This window comes from Photinus pyralis, unplaced genomic scaffold (assembly GCF_008802855.1).
Source record: "Photinus pyralis isolate 1611_PpyrPB1 unplaced genomic scaffold, Ppyr1.3 Ppyr1.4_LG8, whole genome shotgun sequence".
NCBI classification, from domain to species: Eukaryota; Metazoa; Arthropoda; class Insecta; order Coleoptera; family Lampyridae; genus Photinus; species Photinus pyralis.
Window position 1 is genome coordinate 1,325,773 of NW_022170819.1, and position 14,483 is coordinate 1,340,255.

Here is a 14,483-nt window from a genome sequence, read left to right on the forward strand (position 1 = left end):
GCATGCCAAATTCCATTAAAATATCTAAAGGTCTAAAGAATCTACAGATATTAATAATAAATGGAAAACTTTACCACCCTGTATCTCAAAAGTTAAGACGTTAAGGACATAGATTCATATGAAGTTTTATTTCTAAAATTGAATTATGAAACACCCTGTACAGTACACTTAGAAAAAAGGTTTCAGTTTCACCGCGCGTCTGACAGGGTGAAATTTACCCCAAAGTATAAGAAAATTCACATAGCACAATTAAAAAATGGTATTTCAACCCCCCAAACCCCCCCGGGTAACATTTTCATCTACAAAATGTTATCATTCAGGGTTCTTTCTAGGGTATGAGTTATCAGATCGTCGCTTCCTAACAAGTACTGCAGAGAACGAAGAAGGGGGGGGGGCTGAATACCCCCTAACAAAGAAAAAATGTATGACCTAGAAAATGATGTTACAAGCAGTTCGTGGAGTTTTTTCTGCGGTAGATCAAGTATTCTATTAGTCGGTTTTGATCAATAAGATCTTGTGGGGAGCTACCACATTTCCTTTGTCGGTACCCACTTCCCGTTCACCCGAAATTAGCATTTTGGTGGATTTCGCTGAAACCCTCCACAAAATAGTACCCAATTTTTGGGAGACTTTTCATAGCTCGAGCTTCTATTGGCGACACGAGAAAGAGACCGCGGTTGGAGCTCTAAGAAACTTTTGGGCCCTTCGAAGACGCTCAAATTCATTTCGCTTCTACGAAAAAAAAATTGTTGTCACGTAGATGCGTTTACAAGATCTTTCCCACGACACCAACTTGAAAACAATCTGACCAAAACTGTAGAAGAAGGAAAAAACCGAAAATCACCACGTTAGTATAACACGCTGGGGGATGGCGCCCAGATGTCGCCGACCCCACATCATGTAGCCCCGTCTCTAGGGTTCTTAATTACCCAGCCCCGGTAGGTACATGTCCAGTGTACACTCCTCATCTTTATACAAGCGTTCTTCTACGACTCCGCATTTGCTGCCAGCCAGCCAGCCAACCAGGCGGTCAAAGTGAGATTAAAAGCTACCTTTTTACAAATAAATTTTGAAAAAAATGCGCTAAAAAAGGTGGGAATACACTCACCAAAAATATACAAGTGCACTGAACGTATTTATGTAATTTTTTCAGGTTTTAGAGGTTTTTTATTTGTTCATATTTGGTCTAAAAAAAGGTGGAAATACACGAGCGTCAACACACTTATGTATTTTTGTCATATTCTTTGGACTTTGTTGTTATTTGTTCAAATTTAGTCTAAAAAAGGTAGGAATACGCTCACCAAAAAGGCGCGAGTGCGCTCGTATGTTTAGATTTTTTTATTTGCTCAAATTTAGTTTCAAAAAAAGGGGGAAATAAGCCCACTTAACAGATACAAGTGCCTTCAACGTGCTTATGTAATTTTGTCATTTATTTTATGCTTTTTTCTTGTTTTTTATTTGCTAAAATTTGCTGTAAAAGGTACGAGTGCGCCCACAAAAACGGTATGACTGCCGCCGAATTTTTAGACCTTTGCTTTATTTTTATTTGCTCAAATTTCCTCATAAAAAGAATGCGTCAACGTACTTGTATTTTTGTCATATTCTTTACATTTCTTTTATTTATTCAAATTTGGTTTAAAAAAGGGTCCTAAAATTTAGTCTTGGCATTATTTAGACTTTTATTATTTTTTTATTTGTTTAAATCAGGCTTAAAAATGGTACGAGTGCGTCCACCAAAACGGCACGACTTTTTTTTTCATTTTTATTTGCTAAAATAAGTCTCGTATTTTTTTTTATTTTTTCACTTTTATTTGCACAAATTTAGTTTCAAACAAGTTGTAAATCAGCATATGCATGATGAAAGCGCATTTTTGGTAATACAGATCAGTATTTTTTTTAGCAAAGTTTAAAATTATCGATCATAAGAGTAATCTAACTCAAAATAGACTAGAGCCTGCACGTTTATACTATAGCAGAAAGCTTTTAGTGAAAATTTAAAGTCTCTAGCTATTGTAATTGCTGAGATCTCAGCCGGACAACCAGCCAGGCAGCCGTAACGAATTTTTTTTTAAATGCGCTAAATTCGTGGAAATATGCTCCCCAAAAAGATACGAGTACGCTCAACGCGTTTATGCGACTTTGGTCATATTTCTTAGTCTTTTTTCTTATTTTTTATTCGTTCAAATTTGGTCTCAAAAAATACTCACCATAACGGAGCAACTGCGTTCTTTTTCATCATTTTTATTTGCTCAAATTTGGTGTCAAAAAATGTACCGGTGCATTTACCTAAAATGGTGCCAATACTTACCCTCTTTGAAACATTTTTTGGATTACAAAAGTGCCTGGCGCAAGCTTGGTACCCTCTTTCGAAAATGGGGAGTTTTTTAAAAATAAAAATCGATTTTTATTAGGAACAGTACAATGCTAACGGGAAAAATTCCTCAAGCTGCTTACGCACATTTTGTGCTTGTGTCGCGTCATTGTTTGTGCAGTTCAAGGATGGAAACCAGCATCAAGTTTAAGCCGAGGACTAGGACTTGGGCTATGTCTTACGGCTGGTTTATAGGATCGCTATTATATCCTTGTTTCTATTCATAATGATTGTATAACCCCACCACAAGTGTCTCCATATTTGCATATTTTTGCATATTTATTGCTTCACATTAAATATTGAAGTTTAATGCTTGAATGCTATTGCTAATTTCGTGTCAGTATAGTGTAAACATCTACCTTAATTTGAAACAAAAGAAACTAACTAATTGAAATTTTTGCCATGCTCGGGCGCCAAGGGGACGGACCTAATTCGGCAGGTTTAAACCATGTCATTTTTGTTTATTTTTTGCTGTCATTGTTTGGTGGTTATTTTCTTAAATGAATACTATCAGTTTGTAATAATAACTGAATTGTCTTTGCTAGTTTATGTGATAGTGTCTTCTTGTTTCAGTACTGCAATGGCGGCGACCTCGCCGATTATTTGGCAGGTATGTATATTCTCAATACACAGACATTTTCTAACATTTTATTTGAACCTAATTCATTGCATATTAACCAGATCTTTTAACACACTCCAGGTGCGAGATTACTTCGCTTGCTAATGGCAAATCGCATAAATCTTGTGCATTGTTTCCTAATATGTTGCTATTTAATAAAAATGCTATTAAAGTTTGTAGCAGATTGGTATTCTCTAGCAGCTTCTTTGGTTTCTTTTATATGCTTTCTTTGATATTCTTATACAGTTGAACTGAAATTGGAAAATAAGTATCTTTGTGCCTAAAATTGTCAAATTTTTCAGTGAAAGGCACTCTTAGCGAAGATACCATACGATTATTTCTGATTCAATTGGGTAAGTATCATTTCCGTATTGGAATACGCGTCTAATTCCTTTACTTTAGCGGGCGCAATGAAAGCTCTGTACGCTAAAGGCATCGTTCATCGGGATTTGAAACCGCAAAATATACTGTTATCCTATAATGGCGTTAAACCTCATCCTCAACCGTCGGAAATTAAACTGAAAATAGGTAAGGAGGTGTCAGATTGATTTTAGCTCAGGAGCTCCCTCTCCCTATCTTATGGAGGTGAAAGGGGAGGAGGAAGCATTTTTTCACAATTCTCCTCTTTGATCTCTTGGTATTAGTGTCAATTACATATATATCTACAACGAGTGGGTGGACTTAAGTCCTTAGGTCTTGGGCTAAAATTGGTCTGTAAGGGCTTTTTTAGGTTTTAACCATGTATCTACTTGCAGCGGATTTCGGATTCGCCCGATTTCTGCAAGACGGCGTGATGGCCGCGACACTCTGCGGAAGTCCAATGTACATGGTAAGCGAATCGGCTTGTTTCGGTTGCAACCATCGCCATATCGCAATTTTAGGCTCCCGAAGTCATCATGTCGCTACAATACGACGCGAAAGCAGACCTCTGGAGTTTGGGCACCATCGTTTTTCAATGCCTGACCGGCAAGGCCCCATTTCAGGCCAACACCCCTCAGGCGTTAAAGCAATTTTACGAGAAGAACGCGAATTTAGCACCGAAGTAAGTGGACATTCCTATCTACCAGGGGTGGTTTTCCGCAACTCATTTTTCTAGAATACCCGTCGGTACAAGTCCGGAGTTGTGCGAGTTACTCATGGGTTTACTGAAGAGAAACGCTAGGGAGAGAATGAATTTTGAGCAGTTCTTCAATCACAAATTCTTGAAACGTCCGGAGACGAGTCCTCTGGCAGCGGGTAAGTTTAAGATCAAACCGGTGCTGTCTTAACCGGTTTTATTGTAGTGGATCTTCCACTGCCGGCGATCTACGGCTCGCCACCCGCTCTCACCCGGCTGCCGCTGGGTTCGCCTCCTTTCTCACGAACTTCAACTCGATCATCAACGCCGATTAAAGTCGCAACTCCACCGCTGTCTCAGCCAGGTTTTTTTTACGCGCAGGTGATACGGGGGGAATTAATTTTGACTTTTTTTTAGAATCGCCACGATCCACGCCCGTTGTTTTAAGTTCGAGCCCTGACGATGACTACGTGTTGGTTCCTTCGAATATACCCCTCGATCAGTCCACTGAAAGTTTGCACGAAAAACAGTAGGTGTTGCACGTTCCATTCTTCGTGATAACTTCTGTTTCGTAGGTATAAGGTAATAAATAGGCCAGCAACTCCTCCCTCGGGATTAGAGGCGAGCCCTCCGCGGCCTAGCTACCTGCCGATATCGGAACCGTTGCCGGTGCCAACTCAGCGAGCTGCCTACGAGCAGATGACTAGTCAATCGCGGAAAAGTGAAAGGAATCAAGAGTCTTCAACGTCACCGTCAAAGGTTAGTTTGGTTTTGCTAATTCCAAATAAAAGCGCGATGTTGTTTTTAATTTTTGTTGCTGTTGTAAAACAATTTTTATTGGAATGGAGTTTTTACCATTACTCCAAAATTGGCGTTTCTTTATCAATTTGGTTTTCAGAATTATGCTAGGATTTTTGGTATTTCCTTTCCGATTTTGTAAAACTTGCAAATTTCAAAAATTCCCACACGCAGGGTACATGCTCTAGGTATTTCATTTCATAAAAAAAGTAAAAAAATGTGGATTTGCGCCGAACTCGGCTCGCTCCTTCATTTGATTGAAAAAAAAACAGGTAAAAATGGGCGGATTTGCGCCGAATTCGCCTACGGCTCGTTCGGCGATCGCGGATGTATCACTTTATGCATAACAATTTCTTAGGGACTTCATGTCATAGAAAAAAGTGAACAAGATTGTGCGGATTTGCGCCGAATTCGGCTCGCTCCTTCATTTGATTGAAAAAAAAACAGGTAAAAACGGGCGGATTTGCGCCGAATTCGCCTACGGCTCGTTCGGCGATCGCGGATATATCACTTTACGCATAACAATTTCTTAGGGACTTCATGTCATAGAAAAAAGTGAACAAGATTGTGCGGATTTGCGCCGAATTCGGCTCGCTCCTTCATTTGATTGAAAAAAAAACAGGTAAAAACGGGCGGATTTGCGCCGAATTCGCCTACGGCTCGTTCGGCGATCGCGGATATATCACTTTACGCATAACAATTTCTTAATTTCTTAGGGATTTCATGTCTTAGAAAAAAGTGAGCAAGATTGTGCGGATTTGCGCCGAATTCGGCTCGCTCCTTCGTTTGATTGAAAAAAAACAGGTAAAAATTGGCGGATTTGCGCCGAATTCGCCTACGGCTCGTTCGGCGATCGCGGATATATCACTTTACGCATAACAATTTCTTAGGGACTTCATGTCATAGAAAAAAGCGAACAAGATTGTGCGGATTTGCGCCGAATTCGGCTCGCTCCTTCATTTAATTGAAAAAAAACAGGTAAAAATGGGCGGATTTGCGCCGAATTCGCCTACGGCTCGTTCGGCGATCGCGGATATATCACTTTACGCATTCAATTTCTTAGGGATTTCATGTCTTAGAAAAAAGTGAGCAAGATTGTGCGGATTTGCGCCGAATTCGGCTCGCTCCTTCGTTTGATTGAAAAAAAAAAACAGGTAAAAATGGGCGGATTTGCGCCGAATTCGCCTACGGCTCGTTAGGCGATCGCGAATGTATCACTTTATGCATTACAATTTCTTAGGGACTTCATGTCATAGAAAAAAGTGAGCAAGATTGTGCGGATTTGCGCCAAATTCGGCTCGCTCCTTCGTTTGATTGAAAAAAAAACAGGTAAAAATGGGCGGATTTGCGCCGAATTCGCCTACGGCTCGTTCAGCGATCGCGGATATATCACTTTACGCATAACAATTTCTTAGGGACTTCATGTCATAGAAAAAAGCGAACAAGATTGTGCGGATTTGCGCCGAATTCGGCTCGCTCCTTCATTTAATTGAAAAAAAACAGGTAAAAATGGGCGGATTTGCGCCGAATTCGCCTACGGCTCTTTCGGCGATCGCGGATGTATCACTTTAAGTGTGAAAATGTGTTAGGGATTTTATTTTATATACAAAATTAGTGAAGATTGACGGGGTTTGTGTCGAACTCGCCTCTTCGGCATGCACCTTCACTTGATTGAAAAATAATCAGGTCAAGATGGGCGGGTGGGACGGTAGATGCTTCACTTTCAGTTTGAAAATTTCTTTAAAAAAAAGTAAGCATGAGCAGTTTAAAAAACTGAATAGAAATGATAATAATAATAATCTTTATGTATAAATTCATGTGTTTGTGACTGAACTCCTCCTAAACGGCTGGACAGACAAAATTGTCTTTGTGTGTTCCCGAATGGTTTAAATTCACAATTGGACCTGATTGAATTATGGGATTTACTTTTAAACTTCTTTTTTCGTTAATATCGCACTCTGCTACTTCGCGTACCTATCGATACATGCACCAAGCCACTTGCGCCGATGTGTTTACATTCTCGACGCTGGAAAATCTAGTTATCTATTGATCTTTGGAGATTAGTAATTGATTTAAATACTCATTGTCATTAGATATAATTTCTATGTACGCACAAATTATAGCAATTAATGATTTCTGCACATTGATTTATGACGTCAGCTTCTTTGAAAAACTTTGAAAAAAAATCCGGACAATCACAAAAAGGAAATGTCTACAACTCGTTCTTTTTCCAACGAATTGAGAGATTCGCTTAATTTCGCATCTTTCTCTCAATGTAGGGCAGTAGTTAAAACGTCATTTCCTCCACTTTTCTCATTTAATTCACACCTACGAGGCCGTTTCTGAACAGGAAGGATAAATTTAGACAGTCTTAAAATACTGCGTACCCTTTATTTTCGAGGCCGTTTACAAGTAGTGGTATTATAAGCGTCGAGAGAATCACTCGGAATTTCTCTCGGAACTCTCCTCCTCGCTGCTCGCGAGCTCGTCGGCGCATTGGGCGAGACCCTGGGCGAGGAGCACCTGTTTCAGGTCGGTGTACTCGGGTATCTCGGGACAGTTCTCCTTGAAGATCTTGTCGTAGCAGCAGCGGATATCTTGGAGGTCCCTGAAAGTTGAGGAGGGTTTAGAGTGGTCGCGCTCCGCATTTTTGGGACGTACTCGCAGAGCTTTTGCTTTGATATGGTAGTTGCGGTGGCGTTCTCCCCGAAAACCGTCGACTCCTTGTAACACTCGCGAAGGGGATCGAGCTCGGGGTTATCGCTCATGATTTCGTCGCACTTGTTTTTGTATCTCTTCTTGGATTCGGAGACTGCAATTGGGGGTTGTAAGCGCGAGGTTGGGAGAAGAACTGCTTACCGGTTAGCAACTCCATGAACTTGCACAGGTGTTGGTTGTAGTCGCCGTAGGTGGTAATGATGAACGGTTTCAGGTACTCTTCCTCCGAAGAGAGGCAGGGCATTATCGCGTCTACTGCTGTTAGCAGATACGTGGTGAAATTTTTGGCGTTAGTCACGCAGTAGTTGTAAAACGCGACCCCGTACAGGTTTTCAGTTGGGGGCGCCACTTGCCATTGCCTTTGGAATGTGTCCAGAGCGTCCTGAAACAGAAAAACCTGTATCCGGTGCCGTGCAATGGCCCCGTTACTATCGCCTTTTCAGCTTCCTCTTCTCCGGCATTAGCTGCGCACTTGGACTTGACCAGATCTTGCAGTCGGTCGTAGAAGTTCTCCTCGCCATCGTCATCCGCGCTGATACAGGCGGCTGAAAGTTAAGGGTAAATTGGCAATTTGGAGCCTGCGGTCAGATACCGAAGAGCAGCACTATTACATAAAGCTTCATTGCGATTTTAATTCGTCTCTGACACAATTTAGACTGCGACAGGCGGGCTGCGAAATAATACTTTTAAGCTGTTGTTAAAAAATTACATGACTCAATTGTTGAAGGCGGTAATTGCCAATTGTGACTATCATTGATGCCACCTTGAAATTTTCATTTATTGAAATTAATAAATGAATTGCTCACTTTTAAATATGTCTCATTCTTTCTCACCCCTCTGAAAGGTATAGGACTACTTTCTAATAAATTTTTATTTATTGAGATACAAATAATACACTGTTTTTAAGATTCGAAACATGGCGACCTCGTGGCGTTCAGCAGCCCTCCTTCAAATTGCCACCCTTGCGGCGATTCTGGGCAGTGAGTGCGGAATTTATGCTCGTAACACGCGTAGATTATCTCCAAATCTCTGCAATTGCACGTCATTTTTTTTCGGGCAGGCTAAAGACTTACTTGCACAATTCTTCTTTGGTGAGGGGCGTTCCTTTGAAATGATCGGTTAGGTGAAGGGCATTGAAGCAGGTGTTGTGGGGATTATTGTGCAGATATTTTTTGAATTTGTTGAGGCACTTCGACATGTTGGAATCGATCAGGCCCTCGACTGAAAACCAACTCATCAAAGGTTAAGGGCGAGATTGTTACCTGTTAAGATCCGCACGTGCTCGCAGAAGTACTCCAAGTACGCGGCGAAGCTTCTCATTACGAATTTCGGCAGGTACTCCTCTTCGCCGTGCAGACACGGTTGCAGAGCGTCCATCAGCTGTTGCATGCACTGCAACACCTCGCGCCTGGCCACGAAGCAGTGCCTTTCGATTTTGTCATCGTGCTCATCGTGGTGCTTGGGCATAATTTTTCCGAGACATCCCAAGAAATCGCCCAACTTGTGCTGCATTAAAGGCTTTTACTACGTCTCAAACACACCAAACGTACCATGAGCGTCTCCAAGTAGTCCAGGTCCTGATTCCTCAGGCATCTCCTCTCAATAAACTGTCCAACTTGATAGCTGAAGGAATGGGGATGCTCCACGTCCGCCTGTATTTCATTGGCGAGTGCGGAGAAGCCTAAACAAGGGGCGATCAATACCCTCCCTAATCACTAATATTTTACCAATGATAGCGACGAGCATCAGATGATTCGGTTGCATCATTTTTTGGGACTGCACTCGGGATTAGGCTCACTTAATAATGGTCACTTAAAATTGAGTGAAAACAGGATACTGTAATTAAGTGTCTAAATTAATTTTTGTTTTGCTCGTATTGTAAAACTGTTGATAACCTTCGTGTATGGGTTCAACATGAGTTCTTGGAAGCAACAGTTTTTGCTATTATTATTGGTGATAAGGTTTGAGGAAAGTCCAAGAGGACGGCACTCTCGAGAGATCGATCATTTCAAATCGAGCACTACAAGCTCGTTTCAGTGTTGCCACATTTTCTTAGTTGGTGCTATATGTGTTTAATGACATGACGATTAGTTTGGAGTTGTAGAAAGTGCCGTAGTGGCTACCGTACCTGGTTTTAGAGAACACCTGCCTTGTTTCCTAGCGACGGTTGACATCATACAGTGTAACGGATATCCTAATTTCGGTGACCGTGACCCCGCTCGCCTAGTGTCGTTGACCACCGATTTCCAATTTTTAAGAAGGAAACACCGGAAAAACCGTTTCACCTACATTTTTAATTTTTCCGGCTGCTTATACCACTCTGTCTGCATTTGTAACCCCTTTTTTCGCCTTTTATCCCTTTATCTTAGCTATTTTTTCCACACGTCTTTTTTAAGAGGGAAATTTTCCTTTCCGATTGCGGGATCTTCTTACGCGTCGGGTACAGTAGTTCGTTGTATAATCACAATGTGCACAATTTAATTCCATTGAAGAGTTGTGTCTTAACAGATGGCATTTTAAAATATGTTGAAGATTTGTTACAAAATTGCAATGTTCACATTTTAAATCTTTTGAAGTATTGCGTATTTTTAAGCGGAAAGCATCGAAATTATGAAAAATTAAACAAATATAGCAAACGAGCTCCTGGGTATGGCTATAGCATCTGCAAAACCAAATTTTAAACCTGATGTTAGTTTTGCTTTTATTTAAAGTGTATATGTATGGAATTTCATTTGAATGCCTCCATAAATAAGCTGCGCATGCGCAAAACCAAATTTATATTAATTCACGTTAATTAATTCGGAGGGGTGTGCATAAAAAATTTCAGAGCCTTCGAGACACTTTTCCAGAGAAATTTATCGCTATCGCAGAGCTCTTTTCCAAATATTTCCTAGGGGGAAACAAGTACCATTTTTTTTGGTGTGCACCAAAAATGTATTTACGTTAATTCAAAATAATTCACATAAATTCATGTTAATTCAGGTTAATTCAAATTAATTCACGTTAATTCAAATTCATTAACGTTAGTTCAAATTAATTCACGTTAATTCTAAACTAATTCACGTTAATTCAAATTAATTCACGGTAATTTATATTAATTCACGTTAATTAATTCGGAGGGGTGTACATAAAAAATTTCAAGTCAATTCCAGAGCCTTCGAGACACTTTTCCAGAGAAATTGATCGCTATCGCAGAGCTCTTTTCCAAATATTTCCTAGGGGGAAACAAGTACCATTTTTTTTGGTGTGCACCAAAAATTTATTAACGTTAATTCAAAATAATTCACATTAATTCACGTTAATTCTAAACCAATTCACGTTACTTCAAATTCATTATCTGTAGTTCAAATTAATTCATGTTAATTCAAATTAATTCACGGTAATTTATATTAATTCATGTTAATTAATTCGGAGGGGTGTACATAAAAAATTTCAAGTCAATTCCAGAGCCTTCGAGACACTTTTCCAGAGAAATTTATCGCTATCGCAGAGCTCTTTTCCAAATATTTCCTAGGGGGAAACAAGTACCATTTTTTTTGGTGTGCACCAAAAATTTATTTACATTAATTTAAAATAATTCACACTAATTTATATTAATTCACGTTAATTCAAATTAATTCACGTTAATTCAAATTCATTAATGTTAGTTCAAATTAATTCACGTTAATTCAAATTAATTCACGTTAATTAATTCCGAGGGGTGTACATCAAAAATTTAAAGTTGTTTCCCCCTAGAATATTTCTGTACTTAGAAATCTCCAAAAAAATTCCTAGAGCCCCTCACTACTCCAAATGACATATAATAGATAGGATGGCTAGATAGAATCCCCAGAGCTGTGTAGACTTATATACTCCACGAGCTCCTGGAGTTACTTTTATGGCGTTGTTATTTATACGTTTTGGAGAAAAATGCAAAACTACCCCCAACAGTCCTTGGGGAGAACGTAGCACGCACTCGACAATCATTTTCATGGCAGTCTTTGGGAAAAAGTAATTGCATCTTAGTGTGCTGAGGGTTATTCGATACCCCCCCCCCCTGACCCCCGGTTCTACATTCTTCCTCAAAGCGTATAGTTTACATGTCTTCTTTTTCTGGGGAGTTACTTTTTTGACCCCTTTACAAAAATTCTGGATTATGTCGCATGTGACCTGTAGCTTTTGGAGATGAATGTAGAACTGGGCAATAGCGTATAGTTTACATGTCTTCTTTTTCTGGGGAGTTACTTTTTTGACCCCTTTACAAAAATTCTGGATTATGTCGCATGTGACCTGTAGCTTTTGGAGATGAATGTAGAACTGGGCAATAGAACGAGTTAGTGCTTCTTTCACAAGATCTTCTTACACTGAGGGGTATTCCATACTGTGCTATAAAAAAAAAAGACTTCATGTGTTTTTTTTGGGCGAAAAACTTAAAATGGTAAAATGAAAATTTGGAAATATTCGCTCGCCTAAGAGTTATGGGGGAAAATCAAAAAATTGCCAGAATGACTCCATATTTTTTTATTTAAAAGAGATACTGAAAAATGTTTCTTACAAAACTTCTTTCTTTATAATGATTGTTATATGATCTACCTTTTTCAAAGTAAGTATATCAGGTCATGTAAAAATTTCATTTTTTTAATGGAACACCCTGTATATTTTAATCTAAAACCATAGCATATTAAATTCTCTTTTCAAAAATGTAACATTAAAAAATTTTTTTTGAATTTTTTTGGTTTTTTGAATCATACGAATCTTTTTTAAATTTTATAAGAAACATTTTTTAAAATTTTTGAATCTTTTGAATGTCATCCTCTGTGTGTTCTATTTTTAAAAAGAGAATGTATATGCTATATTTTTAGATTACAATATACAGGGTGGATACACTGCCTTTTTTTGAGGCCCCAAGGAAAAAATTGTCTCAGATCGACCCGGAAAAAAAATTTCTTATAGAACGTGGCCTGTAGAATCCATAATTTCAAACAGTTCCAAGATTGGGTTACTAGTTCCAAAGTTACAGCCTTTTGAATTTTCTTTCGAAATTGCTTTCTAGTCCTTAACTTTTGATTGACAAGTCTGATCGAAAAAGTACGAATTGTTTTGGATTCTACGCACCAAAATTAACAAAAAAAGTGTTTTCCCGAGAAATTTTGGTGCAGTCGATTTTTGGTAAAAAAGGAAGGTTATACACTGCTTTTTTTTGAGCCCCGAAAAAAAAATTGTCTCAGATCGACCCGGGAAAAAAATTTTCTTATAGAATGTGGCCTGTAGAATCCACAATTTCAAACAGTTCCAAGATTGGGCTATTAGTTCAAAAGTTACAGCCCTTTGAATTTTCCTTCGCAATTGGTTTCTAATGTGTTAAAGTAAGGAAATAGCAATATCATAGTGTGTGAATGCATGTAAGTTTTTTTGTTTAATAAAATAGTTCAATCTTGTTTTTTTTTTTGGTTTTTGCAAAAGAAAAAAGAGCGACTAATTTAATGTCTCCCTAGGAAAGTCCAAAGTGCGCAAACTCTAACTGTGTCACCCAGGTATTAATCAAGATGTTTATCCTCGAAAAAGCCGTTGGCGGTCTCTGCTACTTTTCGCTTTATCGCCAAAAAGTCAAAAAGTGCGTTTTCCATACCTTTTATCCCATCCTGCCCCTCACTCCGCGACGAAAGGTGGTTTCTTTGAACATCATATTTCCAAATTGAATAATGAAAAGACATACCCTCTCGAGTGGTTGAATCATTACACAATGTTTAATTTAGGTCACCACCAGTAGCGTTCCTCGGTCAGAACCGATCAGCATGAAACGCTCGGAGCATCGATCAGTCCAAAACGACATCGACATCAGCTCGCTCTCTCCACCATCGGTAACACTTCCACTTGCAATTGTCCACCAACTCATTTGTCCACCCCAGGTACAGTTCGTGATAGGAACACCACCAGGCGGCCGTCGCAGATCGACAACGGGCAGCCTGTGCGAAACTCCGCCTCCCAACTTGTGGCAAGTCTCGCCGGTTCAGGGCACCTCGCCGCCGATTCTCTCCGGTCCGCTGGCGCGAGTTCCGATCCTTAGCAGTCCGAATTTGGCCGACAACAATAACCTGCATCAGTCGCCGATTATGCCGTTCGGAACGCGAGCGCGCACCCTGCCCGAGATATCCGAGTTGGGCAACTTGCAGCCGCTATTCAGCGATAACTCGACGATAATCGAACGTCCGGTTACGTTCTTGGCGCCCGAGCTACCCGAGGAGACGCTTTTGGAGGTAGGGGTTCCGTGGTGTTTTTGTGTTGTTAATGGCGTTTTCAGAGGGAGCACAATGAGACTTTGGCGAAAATTAACTTCGTACTGGCGCTCAGCGGTTGTGTCCTGGATCTGGCGGCGGCGAGAGCTTCGCCGTTACCCGCGCTTGTCGATGAAACCGCAATGAAGACGCAGCCGCAGACCGACTCCGGCCGCAAAGCGGAGCAGTTGGTGTTGTTGGTACGCGCACTTCAACTGCTCAGTTCGGGGCTATCGCTTGCCACGCAACAGTTGCAGTGTGGCCAACTGAGGCCTAGCAGTACTGTTAAGCAAGGTAAGCCGCTGTAACACTCCTTTCGGTACTTAAGCTAAAATTGCAGTGGTTTCCTTGCTGAACTCCAAATTTAGGTCGACCTTAGCGGAGTGTAAGCAACTAAATAGTACCGGTTTATTGACGAAAGTTGGATCGACCAACATCGCAGCCGATAAAATTTTGTATAATCACGCAATACAAATGGTTGGTTGATGGCGTAGTCGACCACATCTAATTTACCTCATTTCCAGTGCCAATCGGCAGCTCTAGACGAACTGTTTGGTAATCCTGAGGAATGCTTTCAGCGATATCAAACGGCCCAAATATTGTTACATAGCCTTTCTCAACAGGTTCACAACCAGCAAGATAGGGCTTTACTTACAAAGTGTACGT

General features: G+C 40.2%; 3 protein-coding genes across 3 annotated transcripts in view; 1 reads left to right on the plus strand and 2 right to left on the minus strand.

Annotated features, from left to right (window-relative positions):
• The window catches only part of LOC116179151 (serine/threonine-protein kinase ULK2), a 30,063-nt gene that overhangs the window by 13,584 nt on the left and 1,996 nt on the right, over positions 1 to 14,483 (plus strand). The window contains exons 4-17 of the mRNA XM_031498868.1: positions 2,945 to 2,981; positions 3,293 to 3,343; positions 3,393 to 3,518; positions 3,746 to 3,819; positions 3,872 to 4,032; positions 4,087 to 4,226; positions 4,274 to 4,411; positions 4,465 to 4,576; positions 4,623 to 4,806; positions 13,299 to 13,403; positions 13,452 to 13,799; positions 13,844 to 14,111; positions 14,158 to 14,294; positions 14,342 to 14,477. Coding sequence (XP_031354728.1) covers positions 2,945 to 2,981; positions 3,293 to 3,343; positions 3,393 to 3,518; positions 3,746 to 3,819; positions 3,872 to 4,032; positions 4,087 to 4,226; positions 4,274 to 4,411; positions 4,465 to 4,576; positions 4,623 to 4,806; positions 13,299 to 13,403; positions 13,452 to 13,799; positions 13,844 to 14,111; positions 14,158 to 14,294; positions 14,342 to 14,477 — 2,017 coding nt within the window. The remainder of the gene's footprint in view (positions 1 to 2,944; positions 2,982 to 3,292; positions 3,344 to 3,392; positions 3,519 to 3,745; positions 3,820 to 3,871; positions 4,033 to 4,086; positions 4,227 to 4,273; positions 4,412 to 4,464; positions 4,577 to 4,622; positions 4,807 to 13,298; positions 13,404 to 13,451; positions 13,800 to 13,843; positions 14,112 to 14,157; positions 14,295 to 14,341; positions 14,478 to 14,483) is intronic.
• Positions 7,217 to 8,291, minus strand: LOC116179154. The gene is made up of 5 exons (XM_031498871.1): positions 8,156 to 8,291; positions 7,993 to 8,108; positions 7,705 to 7,945; positions 7,507 to 7,657; positions 7,217 to 7,453 (listed from the first exon to the last, which is right to left on the minus strand). Exons 1-5 carry the CDS (start codon positions 8,184 to 8,186, stop codon positions 7,285 to 7,287), a joined length of 708 nt encoding a protein of 235 aa, XP_031354731.1. The 5' UTR covers positions 8,187 to 8,291; the 3' UTR covers positions 7,217 to 7,284.
• On the minus strand, positions 8,417 to 9,418 carry LOC116179155. Its single transcript, XM_031498872.1, has 5 exons — positions 9,291 to 9,418; positions 9,114 to 9,244; positions 8,826 to 9,069; positions 8,637 to 8,784; positions 8,417 to 8,592 (listed from the first exon to the last, which is right to left on the minus strand). Exons 1-5 carry the CDS (start codon positions 9,328 to 9,330, stop codon positions 8,466 to 8,468), a joined length of 690 nt encoding a protein of 229 aa, XP_031354732.1. The 5' UTR covers positions 9,331 to 9,418; the 3' UTR covers positions 8,417 to 8,465.

Excerpts from the sequence above, each read along its gene's own strand:
- LOC116179154 (XM_031498871.1), bottom strand. The coding sequence starts at position 8,186 with ATGAAGCTTTATGTAATAGTGCTGCTCTTCG. Across the intron at positions 7,658-7,704 it reads GTTCATGGAGTTGCTAACCG|TCTCCGAATCCAAGAAGAGA; the intron begins GTAAGCAGTTCT and ends CCCCAATTGCAG. Across the intron at positions 7,454-7,506 it reads TCAAAGCAAAAGCTCTGCGA|GGACCTCCAAGATATCCGCT; the intron begins GTACGTCCCAAA and ends CTCAACTTTCAG.
- LOC116179155 (XM_031498872.1), bottom strand. The coding sequence starts at position 9,330 with ATGATGCAACCGAATCATCTGATGCTCGTCGCTATCATTG. Across the intron at positions 9,245-9,290 it reads GATGCTCGTCGCTATCATTG|GCTTCTCCGCACTCGCCAAT; the intron begins GTAAAATATTAG and ends CCCCTTGTTTAG. Across the intron at positions 8,593-8,636 it reads ACCAAAGAAGAATTGTGCAA|AGATTTGGAGATAATCTACG; the intron begins GTAAGTCTTTAG and ends GTGCAATTGCAG.